The following is a 12969-nucleotide window of genomic DNA, read 5'->3' as shown; positions in this document are numbered from 1 at the left end:
AAAAAAAAAAAAAAAAAAAGAAAAAAGAACAAGATTTACTATAAAATATAAAATCACCACAATCAAGAGAGTGGTATGTGGTGTTGGTGAAAAGATAGATACACAGGTCAGTGGAACAGAATAGAGAACCCCAGATAAGTCCATACAAAAGTGGTTGGTTTATTTTTGACAAAGGTGTAAAGGCATCTCTTAATATATTCCATGGAGAAAATGTAATCTTGTCAACAAATGGTGCTGGAAGACTAGATGTGTATATGCAAAAAAAAAAAAAAGAGAAAAAAAATTGACCTATACAGGTCACAGTTTATACAAAAATGAACTCAAAATGGATCATATATCTAAATGTAGAATGCAAAAACTGTAGAACTTAGGGAAGAAACCCAAAAGAAAGTCTGCATGATCTTGGGCAGAGTTTTTTGGATATCATACCAAAAGCACAATCTATAAAAGAAAAAAAATCTATATTTGCATTTTATTAAAATTTTAAAATTCTGCTCTCAGAGAAAACATTTGTAAGTCACATATCTGACAAAGAGTTAGTATCCAGAACACATAAAAAACACTTAGAACTCAACAATAAGAAAACAACCCAGTAAAAAATTGGGCAGTAGGTTTGGTGAACCTATACTTCACCAGACGACTTGCATGGATTGCGAAGAAGCCCATGCAAATAAGCAGAGAAAAATAAGCACGTGATGCCCAACATAATTTATTGTTAGGGAAACAAATGCAAGCAATCCAGAAGATAAACACTGCAGCTAGCCTGAGGCCACAGTACCATTTGGGGCAAGCAGCTGACCAGCTAGAAATGTAACAGTATGTTCTGGGGAATGAGACTGCCACAGTGGGCCCAGGTGATTTGGAAGGCTGTGCACCTTCCTCTTAAGGTACCAGCACAGGCCTACATCAGTAGCTAAGATGAAAGAACAACCACAAAGCATCCCAGTGCTGGCAAGGACAGTGCCAAGTGCTAGCAGGAATATGCTCTCCAGCCCTGCTACTGGGAATGCAGAATGGCACAGCTGCTCTGGAAAACAGTGTAGCAGCTTCTTACTATGTTACACTGCCTTGGAACCCAGCAGTCTCACTCCTAGGTGTTACCCAAAGTAAGTGAAAATTCATGCTCACACAAAACCTGCATGTGACTGTTAATAGAGTTTTATTCAGTAGTTGCCAACACTAAAAACCAGATGTCCTTCAAGCGGTGAATGAATAAACAAATTGTGGTAACATCTCTACAACAGAATACCAGTCAGAGGTCAAAAGGAACAAACTGTTGATTCACACAACATGGATGAATCTTAAATTCGTTTTACTTAGTGAAAGAAACCAAACATAAAAGGCCTCCATACTGTATGATTCTATTTAAAGGATTGCTGTAGAAAAAGCACAACCGTAAGGAAGAAGAACAAATCGATGGTTGCCAGGGGTTAAGAGTTGGGGAAAAGGAGTTGATTACAAAGAGAGTGAGAGGCAGTTTGGGGAGTGATGGGACTGTGTTAGATTTGACTGTGCACCTGTCAAAACCCATGGAACTGTGCACCACAAAATTTCACTAAAATCAACAAGGATGTTTGTGTGTGTGTTATTGGGGGGAGTGTCCAAATGATACAAACTGTAACAGATGAATCAAATGGTATTGCAAACTTACCCCATAATCCAGGGGTCCCCAACCCCCAGGCCATGGGTCAGTACCAGTCCGTAGCCTGTTAGGAACTGGGCCACGGAGCAGGAGGTGAGCAGAGGGCAGGCAAGCATTACTGGCTGAGCTCTGCCTCCTGTCAGGTCAGCAGCAGCATTAGATTCTCATAGGAGCATGAACCCTGTTGTGAACTGTGCATGTGAATGATCCAGATTGCGCACTCACTCCTTATGAGACTCTAACTAATGCCTGATGATCTGAGGTGGCACAATTTCATCCCAAAACCATCCCCCGCTCCCCGCCCCCGTCTGTAGAGAAGCTGTCTTCTAAGAAACTGGTCCTTGGTGCCAAAAAGGTTAGGGACTGCTGCAATAACCATAGTGAAGTGGATGTGGAATTAGCTGACCTATCAGTAACTTTGGAAAACAGTGTTTTGACAGGATGCTGTAAGGCTGAAGACAAAACCTCTAGTTGGTGTACTTGTTTCTCATAGGGGCGTGGGTGAGCAATCTCAAAACTGTGTATATTCTAGGAAGAAGTTACAAATAAGGAAGGATGGTACTAGAGTTATCCTGTGGTTCTGGATCAGGGTTGGAGGTGTCAGCATGAACTAGGGCTGTTGGTTTTTTCAGAGAGAGAGAAATGGGGGTCTATGCATATATAACACATCTGTTTCCTAAGTCTGCCCACAGAGGGCCTTAGAGCAGTGACACCTGCATCAGTAACCAGAGCCAGGCTGAGATACTGGATCCTAAGGGCTCCTCAGGGAAGGGTTTGGTTCCAGGGCTGGGGTAGGGCAAGTGAAAGGTGAGTGATGGGAGCCTGTCAGATGTCAGAAGGGCAGATGCCCGCCAAAAAGTGCTCCGTTGGCCAAAGCTGGAGCAATTCTAGCCACAGGATAAACAACAGTAGTAGTGGATTATAACCAAAAAAGAAAAGAAATAGCCATCCATTTAGGCTGATATCAATACATAAATGAATGCATAAGTAAGGGATAAGGAACAGCTCTTCCTTGCAGGATAATTCCAGTTAATAAATGTAGAAGGAATAAGGGAAATAGAAAGCCACCATGATAATTGTTAAAAGCACAGTCCCTTGGCAGATGCAGCAAGGTGAAATCTTTCTAATAGATGAAAGAATTAGAAGAAATAGAATATCTGCCAAGTCTCCCCCCAAATAGCTCTTCATTACAAAGGGAACAATACTTTACAGTGGAGAAACCTGGCAGACACTGCCCCAACCAAGAGCTCAAAGGTGACATCGTATTGGCAGCAGGTACCTGTGGTGCTGTGTGAATGGCACATCACCTGTGGTGGTTTTCCCTAAGTTGAATCAGGAGAAAACAGCAGACAAACCCAATTTGAAGGACATTCTACAAAATAATTGACCAGTATTCTTCAAGGTGATGAGAGGAGACTGCAAACTCTTCTGGCATGGGGGGCCATGGAAGTGTGTCAGCTAAGCACAGCGTGGATCCTGGACCGGGCCCAGGAGCAGACGGGCTCTGGTGGGCGGCCTGGCGAAACAACAAAGCCTGTGGTTGAGCTGGGAGTACCATGCCAGAGTTCCTCTTGTGGTGTTGATCCTTGTTCTGTGGCTGCACGAAGGTGGGTGGAAACTTGGGGACACCGTGTGCCCTGCCTCTGAAACTCTTATGCAAGTCTAAAATCGTCTTTAAAAGTCTTTTTAAGTTATCACTAAGAAAATTAATAGGCAAGCCAGACATCACGTAGTCTGACTGTGCTGTCAGTCGTGTCTGGGGCCAGCATCAGCACAGGGCTCGCAATAGTGGCTTACCTCTTAGCTCCCAAGGAGAGGCAGAGTTGAGAGCCTCCCTGGTGATTGACTTAACAGCTATATGGAGCTTTCTATGGTGTCTTGTTTGGGTATGTGTTACAGGAGGTACACAGGTCAGGACTCCCTGAACTGTATTTAAAAGTGTATTCTGCTGTGGATGAATTATGCCTCAGGGGAGAGAGAAGAGAACTTATGCTCCATTTGGAATTCATCTTGGAGCGTGCTGTGAGGAACAAATCTGTTTGTGTCTTTGTGCAGTAGCTGTCCAGTTACTGCAGCAGTACCACTAACTGAAAAGCCCCTTCCCTGCTGTGTTGAGATATCTCTTTTTCCTATACTAAATTTCCATGGGCAGTTGGGACTACGGGGTTTTCTCTCTGTCTTCCTGGACTTCTCTCATCACACTGATGTAAACAGAGAGGCTTTATACTGCGTTTTCATGTCAGCTGGGGCTAGAGTCTTCACCACTGCAGCTCTTACTCAGAGTAGTCTGCTTATTTGTGCTTACTGGTTCCTCTTCACCTTTTATTTTAGATACAGAGGGTCTATTTACAGATTTGTTACATGAAAATATTGCATGAGGCTGGAGTTTGGAGTACAGATCCTGTCACCTAGTTAGCGTAGTACTCAATAGGTAGTTTTTTTAACCCACCCCCACTCCCTCTACCTTTTAGTAGTCCCCAGTGTCTGTTGTTCCCATATTTGTGTCCATGTGTGCTCAATGTTTAGCTCACATTTATAAGTGAGAACATGTGGCATTTGGTTTTCTGTTCCTGCATTAATTTGCTTAGGATTAAGTCAAGCTCCATCCATGTTGCTGCAAAAGCTGTGATTTTATTCCTTTTTTATGGCTGTGTAGTATTTCATGGTATATGGGCACCACATTTTCTTTATCCAGTCTACCATTGATGGGCTCCTAGGTTGACTCTGTGTCTTTACTATTGTTAATAGTACAGCGATGAACATATGAGTGCGTGTGTCTTTTTGGTTGAATGATTTATTTTCTTTTGGATATATACCCAGTAATGGGGTTGCTGGATAGAATGGTACGTCTATTTAAGTTCTTTGAGAAATCTCCAGACCACTTCCCACAGTGGCTGGACTAATTTACATTCCCGTCAACAGTGTATAAAGCATTCCCTTTTCTCCTCAGCCTTGCCAGCATCTGTTGTCTTTAGACTTTTTAGTAATGGCCATTCTGGCTGGTGTCAGATGGTATCTCATTGTGGTTTTGATGCATTTCTCTAGTGCCGTGTGGTACTGAGCCTTTTTCATGTTTGTTGGCCACTTGTATATCTTTGAGAAGTGCCTGTTCATGTCCTTTGCCCATTTTTTAATGGGGTCATTTGTTTTTTTGCGTAAGTTCCCTGTAGATTCTGGATATTGGGCCTTTGTCAGATGCATAGTTTGCAAATAAGTTCTGTCATTCTGTAGGTTGTCCGTATTCTCTGTCAGTAGTTTCTCTTGCTGTGCAGAAGCTCTTTCATTTAATTAAATTCTACTTGCCAATTTTTGTTTTTTGTTGCAGTTGTTTTTGGGAACTTAGCCAAAAATTCTTTGCCAAGGCCAATGTCAAGAAGAGTGTTTCCTAGGTTATCTTCCGGGATCTTACATTTTGAGGTCTTACGTTGAAATCTTTAATATATTTTGAGTTAATTTTTGTATATGGTGAAAGATAGAGGTCTGGCTTCAATCTTCTATATATGGCTAGCCAGTTATTCCAGCACCGTGTATTGAATAGGATGGTCTTTCTCCACCGCAGTTTTTGCTGGCCTTGTCGAAGATTGGATGGTTGCAGGTGTGTGGCTTTATTTCTGAGTTTTCTGTTCTGTTCATTGGTCTATTAGTCTGTTTTTGTACCAGTACAGAAGCTGTTTTGGTTACTGGGGCTTTAAAGTATAGTCTGAAGTTGAGTGTGATGTCTCTGGCTTTATTCTTTTTGGTTAGGATTACTTTGGCTATTTGGGCTCTTTTTTCATTCCATATGAATTTTAGAATGGTTTCTTGTTCTTCTTAAATGCATTTTACAATTAATTTGTTTAGCTCTAAGAAAAAAACATGATTTTATATTGCAATAGCATTAAATTTAATGTTTTTTAAAAAAATATGTTTCATCTACTTCTAACTTATTGCAGAGTTTTATAAAATTGCCTGTAATGATTTTTTAATGGTTTTCTTCATTTTTATAAATCAAGCATCCTTGTAACCACACCCAGGTCAAGGAATAGAACTTGATCATAATCATCCCAGAAGCACCCCCCACATGTCCCATTTCTATTATAATCTACTTCCTCTCCCAAAAAATAACCACTTCCCAAACCCTTATGGTAATCATCTCCCTAATCTTTATAGTTTTATCACCAAGTGTATATCCCTAGACACTATAGTTTAGTGTTGTTTTATTCTTAAAATTTGATATGTTTTTAAAGTCTCTTTTAGTCTACACACTTTTCTCTCTATCCCTTTCTTTTTCTTATCTTTTACAATTTTTAAATTTTCTTCTGTTAGCACTTGTAACTTTCTTTTTTTTTTTTCTAATCAGATACTTAGTGGTTTGTTTTGATTGATTATTTTCTCTTGAGAGCCAGCTTTTGGATTTGCTTCTTAGTTCTATTCTTTTTCTACTTAATAATATCTGCTTTTATTTGTAATAATTCCACCCTTTCTTTTGGTTCACTTATTCTTTTTCTGGCTTTCTCAGTTATATGTTTAAGTAATTTATTTTTATTATTTAAATTTGTATTGATATAGGTATTTAAGCTATAAAGTTTCTTGTGACATTTTCTGAGTCCTATACATTCTCTATATATTTTCCCAGCCTTTTATAGCTGTATATCTTATATGCAGTATGGTGCTTGATTTTGCTTTGTGAACCGATCCAAGACTGTTTTCCATTTAATAGGTGAGCCAAGTCCGTTTTTTACATGACAGATAACAAGGAACCACCTTGTTCTATTTTATTTGCTTTTACCCTTTTGGTATTTAAGAGGGCTTTCTTGTTTTCTTTTTTTTCTTTCTTTCTTTTTTTTTTTTTCCCTTTTACCCTAATGCCTTTATAGCAAACCCTTAGATTCTTTCGTTGGCTCCCCACAGTACGCAATACTGCAGTTAGCTGATGGACACCCCACTCCCGATTGGCCCCTGCACATCTTCTCCCCATCCCTACCACTTCTCTGGTGGTGGTTCTTTGTCTGCATTGTCTGAGCTGGTAACCATGGCATGCTGCACCTTTATCACCATCATGTGCCAGCAGCTCCACAAATGAATACAGACCACCCGGCAGCCACACCTTTGCCTCTGCCTCTAGTCATTTTGGTTTCCGGAGCTTATTCTTTAGTGGGTCGTCCCTCAGCTCCTGGTCATCATACTTCCTGTGTTTGTGTGTACTCATAAAAAATATGTGTGACTTTTATCCTTGATGGTCACTATTTAGATGTTAAATCTTTGGCTTGTATTTTTTTCCTTTGAATATCTTAAATATGTTACTGAACCTATTCTATTCTGGACCTGTAATCCCTACTGCAAAGCCACTCACAAGTCCAGTGTTCATCATTTCTGATTTTACAGACATGTATTCTTAAGGGGGAGGAATTTATAGAACTGAAAACCATGTGAATACCCTAGTCATGAGGTGGCTGATTTTGTCTCTCCAGGTAAGATGGTGCGGGTAGCGGGTGTGGTGGTCCAAGTGGCACACGCAGGAAGTCACAGGATGTGGGAGGCATTGTTGTGTGTGCCCTGTGCACAGAGTGTGTGATGCCCTTTGATGGGTTTGCAGCCTCATCTGGTGGACTTCCTGGCACAACCCTCCTTTAAGGTTGCTGCATCTGAAGCTCTTTAAGACGGCGTTTCCCTTCGGCCAGATTGCACTCTGTGCACAGTGCAGTTGCTTCTCCCTGTGGAGTGAGATGGGCCCCACATTGTCTGTGGCTCCACCTGGCCTTGGTGCTTATTGCTCTCTGCTCTGCTGCTCCCTTCATGTAACGAGGGTGTGTTAAGAGTCTGTAAGTGTGTTGTGTTAGATATTTAGGAAGGGAATGTTAATCCTAAAAATAGGTTTCCCATCTTTTAACTTACATAAAATTGACTGGACTTTTTCTTCTGGATTATCTTTTTATAATTAGAGACTAATAATACACTGATATGAAGTAGCTTTGTATTAGGAAAATGGATAAATGTAAACATTCGCCTACCAGGAGAAAATAATATGACCTGATTGGAAAATGTATGGATAAAAAGCTAGGTTTAGTAGGTAGCCATTGATGAACAGAGTAAGTTAAGACAACCATTGGGGATTGTTAGAGCAGAGATTGTAGCTCCCTTCTGAGGAGGAGCTGACCAAAATGTAGTCCAACTCCTGCTTGACAGAAGAGGTACAGCCAAACTGATCCAAAGGAAATGTCAGAGGAGGCCAGGTGGGGATTATCAACAACTGTATTTGAGGGTTTGTTCCACTTTGTTTTGGTTTTGGTGAAATTATCACATTTTGCATGTTATATTACCTTGGCACTTGGAATCATGGCATTTATGCTGAGATTTTTTCTCCCTGACGTCTCTTCTGTTTGATAGCATGTATGTACCTTTCATAATCAATATCAAACTGAAGTAACTTAAAAAGATAGATAATTGTATTCATTTTCTAGGGTTCCATAACCACAAACTCAGTGGCTTAAAACCACAGAAATGTCTGTCCTCACAGTTCTGGAGGCCACAAATCCAAAATCAAGGGCTTGGCAGGGTTGCTTCCTAATGGCAACTCAGGCAAGTTGAGTTTCTGAGTATGTATTATTTTTTACTACATGTAGTATAGTACTTTAATAATTATTAAAACTTAAGTCATTCACAAATATCATTTTTCTTACTGGTAATAAAAGTTTTCTGACATATCTTACAGCAATATAGTTAAGAACTGATGCCCTTGATTAGCAGTTTTAAAAACCAGAGGCTTACCCTAGCCTGTCTTACTTTCCTAGACTTGTGTGGAAATGATTTGAAGATAATGGCCCATAACACCACATTCCTGTAAAGCCTGTGCTTAGAACCCTAGAGTGGTCTGGGAGATGAAGATTAAGACCTTGTTGTCCATCTCTTAGGGAAAATACCATCAGAGGAAGATGCAAATCTTGTTATAGGTCATCACGAGAATGAGGATTATAATGTATAGAAATTGGGGCTTAATTATGGGAAATAGTTCTGTTCTTGGCTCTAGTTTACTTCTGTTTGGAGTTGTTTTGTTGATTCTTCTCTATTCTCTTCTCTTCCTTTTCTTGAGTGGAAAGGAACTTGGGAAAGTCATGCGCTGACCTTGGGTTGTCAGAGGAAACTTGGAATGTCATTGCCTTTTGGGCACATTTGCAAGCAAGGGGGTGACATATGCTGTGGTGTGGCCTGGGTGTGGGGAGTTGAGGGCTGTTAGCTCCATCATTCAGACATGTTTTAAGTTTATGGAAACTCTGTGTTTCTTACAAGTGCGTTTGTACCTTGTATTTTCAGCTTGTGTTGTATGAGGTTCTATTCTTTGTTTTTAACACTTCCCGCCCCCACCCCATCCCTCCGACATGCACCTCAGACAGCATGAACAAGACAAGCTGCTACTTCCTCTCCTCTCTTACACACTGTCTCTTTATCTTTAATTACAACAAAATACACATAGCATAAAATTGCCTTCCTAACCATTTGTAAATGTACGAGTTCAGTGCTGTTAAGTACCTTCACGTTATTGTGCAACCGTTACTACCATCCATCTCTGGAACTTTTTCATCTTCCCAAACTGAAACTCTGTCCCCATTAAGTGCTAACTTTTCATTCTCCAGCACCCCCAGACCTAGTAACTGGCTTTCTACTTTCTGTCTGTATGATTTGACTTTTCTGAGTACCTCATATAAGTCACTGTCCTTTTGTGACTGTCTTATCTCACTCAGCATAATGTCCTCAAGTTTCAGCCCTGTTGTAGCATGTGTCAGCATTTCCTTTTTCAGACTGAATAATATTCCATGTTGTGTATAGTGTACACCACAGTTTGTTTATTCGGCCACTGATGGACATGTGGGTTGTTTCCATGTTTAGCTGTTGCAAGTAATACTGCTGTGAACGTGGGTATACAGGTATCTTTCCTTCTCTGCTGGGTGTACAGGTATCCTTCATTCTCCGCTTTCGGTTCTTTTGAAAATATACCCAGAAGTGAAATTGCTGGATCATATGGTAATTGTATGTTTAGTTTTTTGAAGAACCTCCATACTGTTTCCTGTAGCAGCTATACCATCCTCCATTTCCACCAACACTGCACGAGGGATCCAGTTTCTCCACATCCCTGTCAACACTTGTTACTTTCTTTCTTTCTTTCTTTTAATTTGCCAGTAGCCTCATAATGAGTGTGAGGTAGTATCTCATTGTAGTGTTAATTTGCATTTACCTAACAATTTGTGATATGGAGCATCTTTTCATGGGCTTGTTGGCTGTTGTATCTCTTCTTTGGAGAAATGTCTGTTGAAGGTGTTTGACATTTTTTAATCAAATTGTTGGGCAGTTTCCCTTGTTTTTAAGTCAGAGTAGGTGATGTTTGTCTTGCTCATGAAACAAAGGTTATAAAAAAAGAACATGTTTGCTATGAAATGTAGTTGATACATGCGGAATGGAAAGATTTATAAATTAAATACTCCTTTATTAACATTTTAATGTGTTGAATTTAAATTTCAGAAGCATTCATCTTTCTTCTCTACTTGTACATTTTTGTTTACCTGACAGTGTAAAACCCACAACCCCAAAATAATGGCTTTTTCCCCGTTTAAAATACTTTGTAAAAATAGTAGCCTAGTTACTGGTTTCTCTAAAGTAGCCATTTTCCCTTGGTTGTCATTTGTGAGCCCAGGGTTAGTCCTCAAGTCTAACATAGACTCCTCAAGGCCTTAACACTGAAGTTCTCTGAGCCCTACCACTGCCCATGTGGGCCCAAGAAGTGTCCCAGCAGTGCCCAAGAAGGTCACCTCCACCTGTGGAATCCACAGTGTGGGTAGCCCCCAGGGAGCCACAGCCATCTAGACCCAGATTCACAGGAGGACGCGGTTACTGCAAGTATCTGAACCTGGCCCCACCACCTATGGGCAGAATTGATTCCAGCTCAGTGGTCCATGGGACGTCTTTAGGTTCACCGTGCTTTTTTGTCCCACACTCAGTGTTGGAGCTCAGCTGCATGGAGTGTCCTTCTCCCTGTACCTGTGAGATTAGTCAGCAGTCCTTTCTCCTTCCGTATGCTGTCTTTATTTCTGCGACACTATTTCTGGAGAACATTGTATCTGTGCTTTTCCTTTGATATGTTTGTAATTTTCATTAGAAAAGCCCTTTTAGATTCTAAAGCTTCTACATTCAGTATTTCAATCAATGATAACAAACTGGTATAAGACTAAATATGAAATGCAAACATCAACACATTTCTATAAATTGGTGTTATAATGTCTGCTACAAAAAGTTCAGTTGTTTGTATGTTTTTCAAATGCGCTTTGCTTGTCTTGATGATTTACAACTGTTGGCACTGCTGTGTAAGTCTGTTCTGACAGTGAGAAATCGACTCATTTGGCCAAGTCAGCTGTTTTTACTAAAAGTGAATACTGGTGAGTAGAAAGGAGCTTGTATACAATTTTCTTGTCAAAGAACAAGGAGCGGGAAATAAGCAATTTTAGTTCCTTGGATTTGAGCATCACTCTCGCATGCCTCCACCAACCAGCTTGTCTCCACAGAGCTTCCTTCCTCACTTTAGACTGAAAATCTGTTATCAGTGTGTGGAAAATAAAAATTTTACACATCTTTAGTTTTGAAGATATGGATTATTACTATTTACAGGTTTTTTTTTTTTTCACTATAAGGAAGAAATTTTTTAAAAAGTAAAAGGTGTTCACATTGTCTAGTTATTGCCTTATGATTTGATTTTCTTGTTTCACGAAGAAGAAAAACTTTTAATTAAATGTGTTTAAATAGTAAAAATATACATGTCACTTCTCCTGGTTCCACTTAAATGTATTAACATGTATTTGGTTGGTGCTTAATAAAAAAATGTTCAGCGAATAATTAACTTCAGCTAAACCCTTAAAAATATAGGGAGTAAACAGAAATATTGAGTGGTTACTCAGCATGGGGTAAGGGATACAGCAAGTCATTGGTCAGTATCGGGTATCATCATATTCTTACCATCTTTTTTTCTGGAGTTTTAGTAGTTGTTTTTAAAAAATCTCTATGTTTTAATAAAGCATTTCGATGTTTGAAACTACCTTGGATATTCTCAAAGAACCAGGACACATCTTATTTCTCAAAATGAAAAAAAAAAGTATTAGACATTACCCTTGTAATTTCAAGCCCACAATCTGTCACTTTGAAGTGTTTGTATCGTTTTACAAAAGAAAAGCCAAATGAAGATACCCCTGAAAAAATATTTTAATAGAATATATCTTTATTTCAGTATCTTAAATAGTGAAGATGGAGAAATATTCAATAATGAAGAGCATGAATATGCATCCAAAAAAAGGAAAAAGGACCATTTTAGAAATGACACAAATACTCAAAGTAAGATCATTCTCATTAATTTTATTTTGTCGATCATGTTGAAATACTAAATTGCTCTGACAATGCTACCGTATGAAATAAAAGGTGACACAGATATGTAAGTAGCAGCCCAGTGTCCAGCGTCACCCACTCATTTACTGGTCAGACTTTTTGCGGCTTAACCGTTCCAGTGGGTAAGATGTGCAAAAACAAAGTAAGAGATGGCACAACCCACAAAACCGCCATGCATATGATCTTGAATTCAACTCATTCTTGAGCAGTGAGGCCAAACTGAGGGGTGTCCTGACTTGAGTTTCGAAGCGACTGAAGATTCAGAGCAGGAGACAGACATTCAGAGCTGTAGTTTAGGATGTTAGATGGCAGCAGGGGAAGGCTGGAGGTGGGACCTGTCTGTGAGAGGGCGTAGGGCTCTATCATGGCCTTGCCTTGCAGCATATCGTGAGTTACCAAGACACATGTTCGTCTATAGTAGGCTCCCTTACCTCAGGGGAGAGACCTTCAGTGGATGCCTGAAACTGTGGATAGTACCGAACCTTATGGATACTATGGATTTTTTTCTGTATATACACACTTATAATAAAGTTTAATTTATAAATTAGGCACAGCAAGAGATTAACAACAATAATAAAATGAAACAGTTATAGCAAGATGGCCGCCATCGCTCCTCTTGCACTTTGGGGCCATTATGAAGTATGATAAGGGTTTTCTAAACACAAGCACTGCGATACCTCAACAGTTGATCCGATAACCAAGACGGCTACTGAGTGATCAAGGGGCAGGTAGTGTAGGACTCGCTTGACAAAGGGAGGATTCCCATCCCAGTCAGGACAAAGCAGGACAGTGTGAGATTTCATGACACCACCCAGAACGGCACAGAACTTAAAACTTAGGAACGGTTTATTTCTGGAATTTTCCATTTAATGTTTTCAAGCCAAAACTGACTGTGGGTAATTGAAACTGTAGAAGGTGAAACTGTG

The 12969-nt window shown here is 39.9% G+C and overlaps 1 protein-coding gene across 3 annotated transcripts in view; it reads left to right on the top strand.

The window, feature by feature from the left end:
* Positions 1 to 12969, top strand: part of FBXO25 (F-box protein 25) — a 60900-nt gene that overhangs the window by 7865 nt on the left and 40066 nt on the right. For all 3 annotated transcript variants that reach the window (XM_011968603.1, XM_011968605.1, XM_011968604.1), the window contains exon 2: positions 11889 to 11992. In XM_011968603.1, the coding sequence (XP_011823993.1) occupies positions 11889 to 11992 (104 nt within the window). The remainder of the gene's footprint in view (positions 1 to 11888; positions 11993 to 12969) is intronic.

The sequence above is a fragment of the Mandrillus leucophaeus genome, unplaced genomic scaffold (genome assembly GCF_000951045.1).
Source record: "Mandrillus leucophaeus isolate KB7577 unplaced genomic scaffold, Mleu.le_1.0 Scaffold85, whole genome shotgun sequence".
Taxonomy (NCBI): domain Eukaryota; kingdom Metazoa; phylum Chordata; class Mammalia; order Primates; family Cercopithecidae; genus Mandrillus; species Mandrillus leucophaeus.
The sequence above is the reverse complement of the archived record's forward strand: the minus strand, read 5'-3'. Positions and strand labels throughout refer to the sequence as shown.